At 45.9% G+C, this 15,209-nt stretch overlaps 1 protein-coding gene across 1 annotated transcript in view; it reads left to right on the top strand.

Moving 5' to 3' along the window:
- Positions 1-14,144, top strand: part of XPNPEP1 (X-prolyl aminopeptidase 1) — a 40,053-nt gene extending 25,909 nt beyond the window's left edge. Inside the window, exons 13-21 of the mRNA XM_090056902.1 lie at positions 747-805; positions 2,806-2,883; positions 3,722-3,793; positions 5,862-5,922; positions 6,969-7,038; positions 8,220-8,393; positions 11,468-11,544; positions 12,324-12,422; positions 13,598-14,144. Coding sequence (XP_089913028.1) covers positions 747-805; positions 2,806-2,883; positions 3,722-3,793; positions 5,862-5,922; positions 6,969-7,038; positions 8,220-8,393; positions 11,468-11,544; positions 12,324-12,422; positions 13,598-13,726 — 819 coding nt within the window. The 3' untranslated portion in view covers positions 13,727-14,144. The remainder of the gene's footprint in view (positions 1-746; positions 806-2,805; positions 2,884-3,721; positions 3,794-5,861; positions 5,923-6,968; positions 7,039-8,219; positions 8,394-11,467; positions 11,545-12,323; positions 12,423-13,597) is intronic.
- The last annotated feature ends 1,065 nt before the right edge of the window (positions 14,145-15,209 follow it).

Consider the following 15,209-nt stretch of genomic DNA (forward strand, 5'->3'; position numbering starts at 1 on the left):
GGTGCCTACATCCCATTGACTTAACCTGTAAAATCCCCTGGCTGCTTACTGGCATCTTTAGGTGTTTCAGTACCCTGGTAAATCTGGCCTCATGTAATGATTCCTGCTGCTTGTTTTTTCCTTTGCCTGCTGTGCAGGCATGGGAGAAATAGGTTACGTCTGTGGTACAGCCAGTTCAGTGATGGGTAAAATGTAACCTGCATCTCCCCTTTGTTTGGCAATGTACTTTGAGGTCTGCGCAAAAAAGCATTCTGCGAGCATTTGTGCTAAAAATGTAGAATACTGGAAAAAAAAAGAGTTAAATCTTGTTTACTTTACATCATTTCTGGTGTCAAAATATTTGCATTTCAGCTCAGGGCCTGATCCAGCAAACAGCTACTGGTGTGTAAGATGAGATCTTGATACAAGGGAAGTTTTAGGTTGGATGTTTTAACTTGGAAGGTGGTTAAGCACTGGATCAGATTACCCAGCAAGGTGCTGGCAAGGTTTTATGGGTAGGTTAGACAAACATTTGTCTGGGATGGTTTAGGGAGGGATGACCCTGCCTTGAGCAGGCTGCGGGACTAGATGACCTCTTAAGGTCCTGTCCTGCTCAGTTTTTCTAGGATTCTATCTGTGTAACTTTGCCTTCGATGTTCAGATGTGAGACCGGGTTCTGTAAAGTGTAAATACCAAGCATCTCTCATCATTTCTTGCATTTTCTTTGCTAGTTGACTTGCTAACTTAACCCAAATCTTGCCTGTTAGGTTCCAAAGGGCACCGTGACAGAAATATCTGCTGCAGACAAAGCAGAGGAGTTTCGTAGGTAAGGTAAAACCACCGCTGTGACAGGAGTATCTCTGCTAGAGCCTTTCTTCTGGTGGCTCCGCCCTCCTGTTATGAGCCAACCGCCTGCTTACTCACCTGCCACACCTTGATCTTAATTGATTAAATTGACTGATGTAATTAGCAGGAGGCTGCCCACTTTATGTGCCCCAGTGCCAGGGGGCGCTACCTGCAGCTCCTCTTCCACCCCTACACTGCAACCCAAGCCTCACTGACGTAGTTTTTGACCTGGGCCCTGTTGTGGCTTGGCCCTCTCCTTTACCTCCTTGGGGCTTCTCGCTGCCCCCCCTTGCTCTGGGGCTAGGACCAGTGCATCCCAAATGCTGCGCCCTCTCTGGCGCCAGGGTCCCCACACTACCATGGAGTCCCTATGAGGCTTCCTCCAACCCCTAATAGCCTCACCCGGTCCTCCGGTTAAAACAGTAAACACAAAAACACAAAGCCCCTGGGCTATAACATAAAAACCTAGACCGTCCGGCCAAACAACATTCAGTCCCTACCAGGAAAACACTCCAACCCCAGCAGCGACCAGGGGATGCTCACACGGTCAGAGCTCTGCCCTCCGTCTGTACTAGCCGAGCTCCTCCTCCCTCAGTCGCCAGAGGGGAACTACCCTCCTGGCCTCCTGCCTGGGCTTATATGGGCCAAGGCCCTGCCCCTTCCTGTCAGCTGGCCCCACTGGTTGTCCTGGCAACCAGCACCTGTGACTCTGGCTGCCCTGGTGACTGGCAGCTGAGCCTCTCCCTTCTTGCCACCAGGGGTCTCTCCTGAGCTGTTCCTCTGCTCTCAGGCCAGGGCACCTGAGTGCTCTGCGACAGCCACTCAGGATTTTTTTCTGCCCTCTTATGCTTTTTTGTCTTTTGCTGCCTTATCCAAGGGAAGTGGTGCTGGCTCCTACCCTGGGGGTCTTTAAGAAGAGGCTTGATGCCTACCTGGCTGGCGTCATCTGAGCCCAGTTTTTCTCTGGCCCAGGCAGCGGGTCGGACTTGAAGATCTACAAGGTCCCTTCTGACCCCACTTCTATGATTTGACTGTTTAGAAAACTTACTCCTCCGTAGGTGCATGTTACCTGATGAGAAACTGCTTTGCAAGGGTGTTTTTCCATGGGGCGTAAAGGGACTTTACTATGCACTGGCTGCGTCCTGGTAACTGTCTGTGTGCATGCTCCTACCCGGTGGTATTTGGAAGCTAAATCACCATTGCTTAGCCATCAGTGAAGGAAGGCCATGGGGAGGAACAGGTCCTGACTACCTGGATCCTGCTTGCCACTCTTTGCTGCTGCTGGTTCCTGACTCTGCACAGCAGAAGGAAGGTGGTTTGGATTGTGAAGGTTGAGCGGGTAGCCAAGGTGGTCTCATAATTCAAGTCACATGATTGGGTTTAGGGAGAATAGGTTTTGCTTGCCCCATCAGTAGGATGCAGATCGCTTTTCTTGTATTCAGAGAACAATTACGAGGGAGTGGGATTCTCCAGGCAGCTTAGGCTTCCAACACGACTTTTTTATGAAGTGCAGCGCCTGGGCCATTCATGTCCATGCGGGGCTCGGATTCTGCAAACGTGCTTAGATGCCAAACTAAAAATGGCTGTGAATAAGTGTGTATGAATTAAGCTTGCAGTTTTAAGAGCATGAGCTGGAGAGGATGTTGGTGCCCTGGGCTGCGTGGGGATTGAGGTAGTTAGGTACTGCTGAGGACTGACTGAAGATAGAGAGCAGGAGCCTAGCTAGTTAGGGGACGAAGGTCTAATGTGCTTGACTCCTGTACCTCTCTAAGGTCACCTCAGTGGAGAAGCTTGTTCTGGTGGCTCTACAGGACTAAAGTGTTCTTTAGGTGGAGGGAAACATTTTGGGGCAAGTGGGCTGGAGGGGGAGAAGGAGGTTATGAGGCTTCCTGTGACTGCCGTTATGTAGATGGTGCTGGTGACCTCAACTTCCTCTGACCTTTTGCTCTTGCCTGATGTAACCATGCTGTTTCCTTCCAGCCAACAGAATGACTTTGTGGAGCTGAGCTTTGCTACGATATCGAGCACTGGCCCAAATGGCGCTATCATTCACTACAAGTAAGAGAAAGGCAGCTCATGTGTTTCTTCAGCAAGTGCACTTACAGCATCCTGAATTGCTGCTGCTTGGACTCACAGCTGAGTATAGACAAGAGGAAGTATTTGGTTCAGCTAAGGAAAAATGTCCCTGTTGATCATCTTTGGGCAAAGTGTCCTTGCCCCTGGACGAAGATCCAGATGCACCAGCTGGGACTGTCCATTGCACCACCATGGAGCCATCTGAAGTGGTAGCTAGTTCAACCCAGACAGTGGGCCATAATCCGGTGTTTGAGCTGGGAGTGGAGGTGAAACTGATAGTTCATTTTTAGCCCTGGCATGAAAACAGCCTAAATGTTTAGGCCTTGGCCATGCAAGGGGCAGTGAAGATTTTCTTTGTTTCCACCCCTGCATTCACCTAGCCTTGATCTGGAGACTTGTGTTGCTGGATACAGGAAAGCTCAGTCACTTGCAGCTGCCTGTTGAGGTGACTTGTTTGATGAGGTTATTGCTAGGTATTCTGCAGAGAGTGCTGGCTCCTGTTGACAGGTGGGAAAGGGGGGTGGGTTGTTTGCCTGTTTGAAGGTGATGGAGGAAGCTGTGCTGAAATGGGGTCAGGTACACATGCTGAGGATTTAGCTGGAAGGAACATACCCATCCTTAAGCCCTTTGTGGAATTTGCTAAGGCTAAATACACTCATCCCTACATGCCCCAGCTCAGTACTTAATGCAAATTCCATCATATAAACAAGAAAGTGGAGGCAGCAGGTCTAACCTTGCACTTGACCTTGCGGTTGAGCAGGGACTGTGGAAAAGAGATGTTATAATGATGGGACAAATAACTTTTCATTTAATCTAACAGGCCAGTTCCTGAGACCAACAGAACCTTGTCCATGAGTGAGATCTACCTCCTGGATTCTGGAGCTCAGTACAAGTAAGTGGATTCGAGTTGCTATTACACTTAATTCAGGTACACTCCACAAGAACTGCTGCCCCTTGCTAATAGTCTGCAGGGTTGGCTGCTTCATCGCTTTGATAAACATTGCAAAGCTGGACATGCTGCAGCGTGCTGTGGAGTTGTTTCTAAAGGCATTTCTCTACTGTACCCTTGTCCTTTGGAAGGTCTCGATGGCCTCAATGAAGCTTTCATGAGGAAATGGAGTAATTATCTTTAAAAATAAAAAATGTTTCTAGGTCGCCAGCATGAATGTAGTTCAGGTCAGCTGGCTCTAAACTGGCTGCCTCTTGCCCTCGAGTGAAATGAATTGGGGTCTTGTTGGCACCCTTGTTGGAGAGACAGAGGACTGAATGGCTCCTTGTTGTGGTGAGTTACATGTGAATGTGTGAAAGAGGCTGCCCTGGTCAAACCTTGCTGTGTAACGCCTGCCAGCATCCTTGCACACTGAAGAAGTTGTGTTGCTACATCTCTTTGGGAGCACGCCAGGGTGGGAAGTGGGATTCAGAGCTGCAGCCCTTCTTTGCCTGTCTCAAGTCTAGCAGGGATGGAGTCGGCTACTGCTCTTTGCTAGCAGCTGCTTTAGATGACCTCACTCTCTATAATATTTCAGCTGTGCTAGCTGGGGCTTTGGGGAGCCAGGTTAAAATTGTCCATTCTCCACCTTACTTGCTCACTTCTTACCCCTTGTATATGAGGGATGAGAAGCAGTCCTGCAGACCTGCTCTCTCTCTGTACACTTCAACTGGTGAGGCAGGCTGTCTTGTTCAGCTGGGGAAGGGGGCTTCTATCAGCAACACATTGGTCCGGTGATAAGAGGAAGCCAATGCAGGGAGGTCTGGGAAGAGGACATCCCCATTCTGTGTTGTTACAGGGCTTATGTGGTGTCTGACTGGTCAGTAGAGTCCTGGGTTTGGGATTCCTTTCCCTAGAGGTAGTTCATGTCTTGGGCATGTGGTTGGTGAGAGCTACGTTATCTTTGTGCGTGTTTGACAACTCCAGTCTGTAGCCTCAGTCTCAGGTTGTTTATTCTGGGACCTCTCACAAGCACTAACATCATTAAAAATGAAAGAAGGGACATTTTTATCAGTGTAAATAGATTAGAAGCACTTTGTTCAGCAAGGGAGCAGAGCAGACCTGATGGGTCCTCTGAGAGGAACCGTCTCCTTTGAGCTCTGGCGTTTGTTAGCAGCCTTTTCTAAAGGGCTTTGAAAAGGAGCCGTGTGAACGCACTTTGATAAGATTTCAACAATGAGATCTTTCCCTTCGATGGCTTGATTAACGGTTCCCTTAGTGTCTCAATGAAAAGCAGCCCCTCGAATAAAATATGAGTGGGACATCAGTGGCATTCACCACATATGAGGGCAGAGAGGCTGAGCTTGACACTGCCTAGAAGGTACATCATGCATTCTTTATGCCCACAGTCTGTGTGCATCATCTCAAGTAGCTGCATAGGGACAGATGTTTCAAGCCTAAATGCTCATTTTGGGGCCTCTTGGGTTTATGAATGCCAAACTAGAGCTGATTGTCAGAGAGCAAATTCTTGTCACTGTCTCAGGGGTTACTTTTAAACATACTGGGTTGTAGTGTTTGGAGGGCAAAGTAGGCACTAATACCATTGACTTTTTTTTTTTGCAGCCATTAGCTGTCATTGGTACATCCTTTTTTTAAGAACACGGTAACTGTTCTAACTTGTCTTTGTACAAGTGAACTGTAATTCTTCCTTCCCTTCGGTGTGGTGCAAGTGTGCTCTGTATGTTTTACCCACCCTCAAGTTAGCTGCTACTCTACATGTCTAAGAGCTTTGGTCTCCTTTGGGATCCGAGATGACATTTGAGTTGTAAACAATATTGTTTCTTATAGCTGTGCTCAAGAATTCATAGATTTCAAGATAAGGCAGGCTGGAGAATTTCATCCAGTGTTTCCTGCTGTGCTTATATTAATGGGAAATGACCAGCATTATTAGAAGGGTAAAAATGGATTCTTTCCATTCTGATCTTCCTGGTTCCTCTCTTTTACATTGCGTGACTTTGCTCTTGTTTGGAAGGGACGGCACGACGGATGTGACTAGGACAATGCATTTTGGCACCCCATCAGCATATGAAAAGGTAATCGGACATCTCGTGCTTTGCCATTGGGACCACAGTACTAGAAATAGTGGAACAATCATTGCTTTTAAATGGATGGTTTAAAGAAAACTGTAAAGATTAGAACTAGAAAACCACTTCGGTCCTGTGCAATCAAAGTGACATGCTGTATGCCAGCCGGGTGCCCTGAGAGTGATTCAGAAGGAAGCTGGGAGTATTTAGACTTCCAAAATTTACCCTCCATAAATTATAGAATAGCATATTTGCTATCTCAAAATCAAACTTCACCCACCCTGGCCCCTGAGACGACCCTGATTGGTGGAAGCATGCTTAAAATGTGGTCACTTAACTGACTCCACTAACGAGCCTTAATGTGACAAGAATGTACATGACCAGTTTGTGTCATGTAGGGTTAAACCAAAGTCAGTTTAAAAATCAACTCTGGTATTGGCTTCAACCTGGTTGACATGGTTTTAAGCTGGTATTTAGCCAGTGTAAGAATGTTTACACTGATGCAACTAAATCTATTTAAAATCCCATTTCTAATGATACTAATGCAGTTTTGCAGGTACACTGGGCCTCAGTCTGTCTGTCTAGATACACTTATCACCACAGTCTCTCTGCCATGCCCTCTGTGCTGTTCCTGGGAACAGGCCCAGCATGGAAATGTGCAGGACCCTTGTATGTATGTATGTAACCTTGCACTGAGTCATTCTGTGGCATACGGAAAGTCATTTAAATATGCAATTCTGTTCTGCAAGGTTTTATAGTATATTAGGGAAATACAGCCACAGGGACTTGAACAAAAACAGCTGTATGTTCTGGGGGAATCTGTCAAAGTCCACCTGGTTCTTGCCTGAATCCATTTAAAAAGCATTACTTGCCAAGTCACGTTTTCTGCTCAGAGTTGATCTTTTCATCATGCTTTCCTTTTGTCTCATAGAAAGCAGGGGCAGGGTCTTCAGGAAGTCTCTGTAATGCTTTGGTGACCTACAGGATGCAGCTTTTTCTTCAAAGCTGGTGAAGAATGATACTTTTTGTCTTACTCCATTGTGTTTCCTTGGCAGGAGTGCTTCACCTACGTCCTGAAGGGCCACATCGCTGTGAGCGCAGCCATCTTCCCAAATGGCACTAAAGGTTGGTTGCTGATTGTCCTGAGCAGACAGGAGGGCTGATGCTTGTAGTGCCTGAAGGATCAGCTGATCATTTAGAAGAGATTGAAGCTTGACAGCTTCAAGTGCAGTAGGCAAATGTAGCAATCTTTTATTGTGGGTCTCTGTGTAACCATCAAGTTGGATTATGCTTATTGATCTAGCTCTTCTAACACCAGCTGGCACTGAATTCCTTGAGCCGATGCATGTGAGCTAATGGGAAGTTGCAGCTCTGTTTAGTTCAGAAGTTGTAACTTTTCATTGCCAATTGCATTATAAGATACCTGTGGCCACCTAGAACTTTGCTGCTGTTTTTGCGCTGCATAATGTGGCTACTGTAAACTCCATGGCCTTAGCAAAGAGACAACTCGGATCTCCTGCTTTAGAAAGGCAAACTGCTGCTTCTTGAGCTGATGGAGAATCTCCTTTTAGCTGTTAAGACTATGGGGTCCATATTGCACAAAGAAGCTATTCTGATTCCACCCAGTAGAAGACAATGATACATGCACGTGTGCACGCGCACATGCATGGGCACATGCATGCACAGAATTTGTTGCAGTATTATTTTTTCCAGTCAGATACCATTTTAAGATTGTTCACTGTTTGCCTTTTCGAGTGGGTGGGGATACATCAACAGAAACAAGAACCTGAACCAAAAAGCAGAGAGCATTTAAAATGGCAGAGGCTAGATTTTCCCATACAGGCACTGAAACTGATGGGCATGCTCCCCATTTTGGTGCTCTGGTTAACTTGTCGGTGTTGCATCGTGCGAAAAGGGATGGCCATTTTGTGCTCTTAGTCATATCTCCTGTCCTGCCTACAGGGCGATGTCTTTTGAAGAGGAGAGAGCTTTGCATTGTCTATGGGCCATCTGCCCTCTGGGTTCTGTATTGAGTGTGATGACAACTAGGGTGGTTGTTTCAATAATGCAGACACCTGGGGAGGACCTTGTGACTAGGACAGCTACACTAAGTTGCTTTACTTGAAAACGGGTACTATGGTCAGGCTTCGTAGATGGTGTCTGTTTTATAACTCGTAATGGCTTGGGCTTTTACAACTCTCCCGTACCCTGACTATGGTCTGAGCTGCCAGTGGGATTTGCAAACACTCTGTCATCCAGCGTGTGCAGTTCTTGCTAATTGTCTGCTTCTTGCCCTTGTCCTGCAGGTCACCTTCTGGATTCTTTTGCCCGCTCTGCCTTGTGGGACACTGGCTTGGACTACCTGCATGGAACGGGACATGGAGTCGGTTCTTTCTTGAATGTGCATGAGGGCCCATGTGGCATTAGCTACAAAACCTTTGCTGACGAGCCCCTGGAAGCTGGCATGGTTGTCTCTGATGGTATTCAGCCCCACTAACTATATGGTTGCAGCAGGACAAACTGCTTAGGGAACACGTCTGAAAAGGAGTGGAGAGGGATGTTTCCTGCCTTATCAGTCTGCCAAGTAATTCCTACTTCAGGATATCTAGAGGAAGACCTGACTAAGCTGGGACAAGTTTCTTAAGACCCCCACAGTCCATCGGGATGCCACAGGCCTGATTCCCGGTTCGTGCCTGTGTCACTGTTAGTCTGGAGATACTGATGGGAAACCAGGTTAGGTGGTAAGATAGGCATGGGAACAGTCTCTCATTCCTCAAGGAAATGTTTGTTTTTAGCTGTAGCAGAGACAGGGGCATCTAAACTCCAAGGAGCTAATCCCAGCTTTGTCACTGGACCATGCAGCAGTCATTTAGCCTTCCCATGACTCTGCCTCCCTAGCAGTGTGATAAATACACTGGGGAAGCCAAACTTTCTAACTCTACTAGTCACCAGCCAAAATCCTGACACACCTGAGACCCAGTTGTAGGGCACAACACGTTCCAGACTGGCATGCTCCAGAGTCAGTGGTTTGCAGATACCATCCACACCCTGCTTTTCAACATCCTACAGCCTCCAATAGGCAGAGGCACTAAGGGCCCAGTGCTATATTCCTCAGTTTGAGATCAATGCAAAAACAAATATAATTTTATTGGAATGCACATTAGATTTCCTGCCTTATATATTAAGTTGAAAAAATACAACACACTAGGCATAAATAGTCCAAAGATATTACTGTATTTAGTCAAATACAGGACGCCCTGATTATAAAACCAGTAATCCCCTCCAAATAATTAGATTTGATATATGGAAAATTTATGAATTTGATATAATTTTCCAGGATGAAATCTAATTATTGGAGGTTTGCCTTGAGTTTGTCCCTCCCCTCTGACTGCAGCAGGGAAAATAAATCTGGATTCAAGTTGCTTTTATACTTACTTCAGATAGAATCCACAAGTAACTCTGCCTCCTGCCAACTTCCCCCTGTAGTCCCTTCCCCAGTTCTACTGTCAGACCCTGCTTTCCCTGAGCACATGAAAGTGAGGAGCAAACTGGAAAAAAACTGACTTTGAAATAAACATAACTGTAGTACTTTACATATAGTACCCATCAGTTTATTTCATCCAGAATTGATGCATGTTACCTTTTTCAAAACTGCTGCAAGTTTTAGCAGAGGTGCTCTATAAACACACTTTTAAGTAACATTTTGTCACCTACTTCTATATAGCACAAATTATGCACGATATTAATCCAAAGCCAAAGGCTCACGATGTACCGTATAGTTTTATTGGGCTGGGCCTCAGTGGAGTCAACAGCATTTCAAGCCATGATGACCCCACAGCTCAGCACTGCTCAGTATATGTGCGTACTCCAGATGCTCCCCACCCCCAAGAGATTCATGTACTAGTTAGTTGCCACTCATGACTCTTGGGATCCTCCAAAAAAATTTTATGCAGATGAGGTATAGGGCTACTTGCTCCAGGACCACTTCATGGGGGACAGGGCCACACTAATCATGTGTGATGGCCTGAGCGAGGGGGCAAGAGGGGTTCTGGGTGAACTGTTTGGGGTCCTGTTTACCAGACACTTAAGGCAGGTGAAGAAAAAGGAATCATTGGGAAAGAAAGACGCTGCTCAGCAGTGGGAGTGAAGAGTAAATCAAAATGTGTGCAGTGTAGTGGCTCACCATGACTTGGAAAAGAGTCAGTACTGAGGGGGACTGTGCTCAATGGGCACAACCATATATCTTACTCAGATGCGCTGTACTGACCTATCCTTGTGGTAGGGTCCCATCAGCATGTTTGCCCAATATGATCCATGGGTTGTATAGTCATGCATAGTGTTGGCTGCATTTAATCAACTTCATAGCTAGTTTTTATTACTAAGTATGTGCTGCTTTTGGCAACAGTTCAAAGACAGACAATGTATTTAATGAGGTTTCCTTGTATGCATATGTAAGATGAGGGTTTTTGTCCTCCGTGCTGATTTGGGGGTGGGGAATAACCTTGTCTTATAATCAAGTAAGTATGGTATTTTATTAGTCATATAGTCATTATAGTTAAATATACTTCTCTTATTCAGTTTCATAGAACAAAATACAGTCTCCCTGAGTGACTTGACAGTGTATCCAACACATCACTGTCAGTCATTTTTCACACTTGAGTTAAAATGTTCAGCTGTGTTAATATTACCACATCTGAGTTAAGGTTTTCAGTTGCAGGGTGCAGGGTTGCAACAGTGTACATGGCTATGAAATAGGAGAGAGAGAGAGAGAGAGAGAGAGATTAGTTTACCAGGAATAGCAAGACAGCAAAATTCCAGAAGAAATGATAAACTTGATTAATTTACATTAAACATTAAGACCATTAAAAAGGAGAGGTGGTCATTGACACCAGTGGAGTGTAGAAAGATTAGCAGGAATCAGGTACATTATAATGAGCCATGAAGTCAGTGGATTCCCTCAGCACTGCTCGAATAGAAATGCTGCTGCCTTTTCCGGGCAGCTGATTTTAAAGTGTGGCTGGAGAAGTAATCAAAGCGGGGGTGCAACGGCTTTTCTACAGCCCCTTGTATCCACCCCTGCCCAAATCATTTGTCATTATGTGATTTTTGTTGGGAGCCACATTTAAACTTATATGTTACTAGCTTCTTCCTGAAGGATGCTGAGACTTCATTCAAGTTAGTAAGACCCTTAAGTAGAAATCTACTGGAAACAATGGGCATCCTTTAAAACTGGATGCTTTTCTTTCCTTTTGGTAAGAGAATTCCTGTAGAATTCTGGTCAGCCAAACACACGTGGTGCATAATTTAATTTCTTCTCTTGAGTTCAGGTCATTCCCCATGCTCAGGGTCTCTCTCTCCGTGAGAACGTTGTCAGTCACACTGCTTGGATATCCATGCAGATCGGGTGAAATATAACATTTCACCTCTTTAGTCACCATATATTAAGAATGTTTAGCCACCTGGATTAACCAGTGCCTCTGCAGGACATTTAGCCGTTGTGATAAGTATCTACACAGTGTTGCAAGGACTGATTGATTATCATCTCCCTTTGCAGAGCCTGGCTACTATGAAGATGGGTCTTTTGGGATCCGAATAGAAAATGTAGTTCTCGTGGTTCCTGCTGAAACCAAGGTGAGTGGCTGTCTTGGGCATTGCCCGAGTAACCCCTTTTAACTTTTCCATGACTTGGTGTTTGCAAAAATGTTAACTTCTCTTGCGTTTGAATTAAATGAGAACCGGAGGCAGGACAATGCTGAGCTGTAGCTTTGCCGCAGGACTGAGGGACTCAACTTGCACATGCTCTTCTCCAGGGAAACCTATAAAGAGCTTTTCTTTAAAGTGAAGAATGATTCTAGGTCTCTCCTTGTAAACAGAAATACTGAGGACAATGCTGTTGCAATTTGCACTGCTGCTTAAAAACTCATCAATTTGATTGCTGTACATATATTACCCTAAGACTTCATAAAATGTCCTTTCATTGGATATCCACGGGCCATAGTCTCTTTTTCTTGACCTTTAGGTGTCAATGCAGAGTGCAGCGTGGCTGGCACAGGGAATCTCTAGTTGATGTAGCAAGAATAGACTCTTCACCCCCATCTTTTGAGTAGGGCAGGATTAAGCTGTTGTTAAAACCAACTCGATTTTGAAAAAAGATGTTTTAATTTTATGCTGAATTACTTGGGCTGAAATGTCTAGAAAGGAGACATGAGCAACTCCAGGTTGCTTCCTTCTTTGTCAAAGCCTTATTAGGTTTGATGTTTAAGGGCTGTTGACTTCTGTGGGCTTTGGAGCAGGTCCTGAGTAAATGGATTTGGAAGTCCAATGGACTACTCTGCTTCTGAGCCAGACAAACTACACCAAGAGCGAGGGTTGTGCCCAGCTAGAGCTAATATCTCCTCTTTCCTCTGCAGTACAACTTCAAGAACAGAGGGAGCCTGACCTTTGAACCATTGACCCTGGTTCCGATCCAGACCAAAATGATTGATGTTCATTTACTGACGCAGAAAGAGGTGAGGGCAGGAGCGATTCCTCCTCTTGAAAGCATTTTCCCCCATCCATTAAAAGATCCAGACTAGTGGACTTTCTTTTCAGCTTCTCGCAGGGCCACTTTGCATATATTTTTCAGGGGTGACCAGGCCACAGGGGACTAAATACCTCTGATGACATTATCTGACATAATCTCTGCTCTAATCTTTTCAGACTTCCCCTGCTCCCTGTAGTACATTCCCATCTCTCTCGTTCTATTTCAGTCCTGTTATTTTGACCCCCAGAGCATGACTTCACCTGCTCCAGATCCCTCCGCTGATGAGTCCGTCCTTCCAATAATCCCACACATGCCCCCTGAGTGAGGTCCCATGCAATATGCCATCTGCCCCAGGCTTAATATTGCATTCCTTACTCAGGGGCATAGTCCTGTTGAAGTCAATGGGCACATATTCAAGTATCTAACGACTGGGGAGTGTATAGCCCAAATTTGCAGAGGTGACTGATGATTTTGGGTGCCCTGTTGGAAATGCTGATTGTCAGAGGTGTTATAGTATCCTTAAAGCCCACTCCAGTGAGAGAGAGTCTCTTGTGAGGAACCCCCCACTCCACTGAAAATCGGGTCCTGAGTACATCAGTTTAGACACCCAGGGTGCCTATACATGTTCAGCAATGCTGCTCCAACGCAGTGTAATTACTGTGTGTTGGAGCAGACTCAGTTAACTGAGTCTGCTGGACTGTGGTAATTACTGCACCTGTCATGGCTCCAGCATCGTGTATCAGCATCCCTGCACTGAAAAATGGCAGTGGGGGTGCTTTAACTAAAGCTCGTTGAATGAACTTTAAGTGCCCCCACTGCCATTTTTTAGGGTGGGGATACTGATATACATGACACTCTGTACGCTTTAATTAGAGTGACTCTTGGAGCTGCTCTAATTAAAGGGCCCCTGCCCAACTCCTGGAGCATGTGTATAAAAGCCCCCGAAGTCTGTGAGCTGCTTCTGAACATGTGAGCCTAGCTCTTTGAGCCAAGAGTCTGTCCCACACTAATGACCTTGTCCTATAGATTAGGAGGGCCCTTGGGTCTCTGTGGAAGTTCTTGGGAGCTGCAGAAGTTGCAAACACAAAATGCGAATAGGCCAACCATTGCTTCACCTGTTCCTGATCTGCTTCAGCAGTGCACTTGTCGCTCTCTCTCTAGTGTGACTGGGTGAACAATTACCATCAGAAGTGCCGGGAGGTGATTGGGGCAGAGCTGGAAAGGCAAGGCCGACACGAAGCTCTGCAGTGGCTTCTCAAGGAGACGGGACCTATCACCAGAATGCAATGATAACGACTCTTCCCCGGGAATCGTTCACTGTCAGTCACGGACAGCACCCGCCTGCTTTGAAAAGTGGATAGGGTTGGAAGAAAACAGTCTGCTATCCTTTGGGGAACACAGAGGGGGCGGGAGGGGGCATTTAGCTTGTTCTCTGTGTGTATTTGGTTGCGGGGGGAAGAAAGGAAAGGTCTTGCTTCGAACAATTTCTCTGACTGTGAGCAAATAATAATAATAAAAAAAAAAGTCTTGCATTTGAAATCTGGGTCTTGAAGAAGTGATTCTAGGAGACAGCATAGGATGGTTTTGTACTTCCTGGTTTTTCCACTGTGAACACTCAGTGATTTTTACATTCAAAATCCACTTCCGTTAACAGTGGTGCTAATGAGCGTACATTTCTGACCAGCTAATAAACATTTCCAAGTCCTGATTGGCTTTGTTTGCTTTCAGTCTGTTTGGTTTCTGCCAGTGGTGTCGCTTGTTAGTCAACTTGAAGAACGGCTCAAACTGCACAGCGGCATTGCAGTTCTGTGCTAGGAGCTATTGAGACCTTAGGCTTGGAAGGGACCTCAGGGATTCTCTAGTCCATTAGTTCTTGGCAGGTATGATGCCAAGTAGCCCTGCACCAGTCCTAAGTGCCACTCTGATCCGCTTCCCCTGCCTCACCTACTGCTCTGCTATCTACTCCGTGTCCTGGGTCCCCTGCCTAAGCTGTTGTTCTGCTTTCTGCTGTATTTGCTGCTGTACTGTCTGCCCCCTCTCCAGTCTGTTGTGTGCCACTTGTGCTCTAGCGTGACCTACTGCACTGCCGAAAGAGCCACTGTCCATGGCAGGCTGAGACCTCAGGGGAGTATTGTGCTTCTCAGTACATCCTGGCTGATTTCTGTGCAAGATTGCAGGAAAATCTGATGGAGGGATACATGCACAAAGGGTCATGGCTGAAACTCCTGTCCCTACACGTGGATGTCTCTCTGTCTACTTACATGACCACCATCCATGTAATTTGTGTGCGCAAGAGCTCATAGAATCACAGTCCTTTCTTTCCTAAACCGGAGTTTTCTCTGAGAACAATAAATCAACTACATGGTTCCTGTCCAAGGACTGGATAAAACATGCACAGAGCATGTGTTCTAGCTTGGTCCACCTCCGCTTACCAGGAACCATGCTCTGTCTGGATATCAGCACCTAATAACATATTACAAGTAGACATAATTAGTCACAGGAGCTCCACACCCTGCCTCTCGGAGAGAATTGCGTTTTTCTCGATTCACTTGTACATCTTCCCTGCAAAGTTATTTTATTCAGGCTTTGCATAAGGAAATCAGAGGTCGTCCAAAAAATGCTTCATTGCTATGTTAACAATATGATCGCTACAGGCTGTGCTTGCACTAAGATTCACAGGGAGAGGATCCTGATGGAAACCTAGGCAGGAGTCGCTCCAGTGTTAAGAGATGCTGTCAAGCTGTTGTAGCTCCAGGTATTCTTTTAAAGTAAT

Source organism: Crocodylus siamensis, chromosome 7 (assembly GCF_052110815.1).
Source record: "Crocodylus siamensis isolate JL-2025a chromosome 7, ASM5211081v1, whole genome shotgun sequence".
Taxonomy (NCBI): domain Eukaryota; kingdom Metazoa; phylum Chordata; order Crocodylia; family Crocodylidae; genus Crocodylus; species Crocodylus siamensis.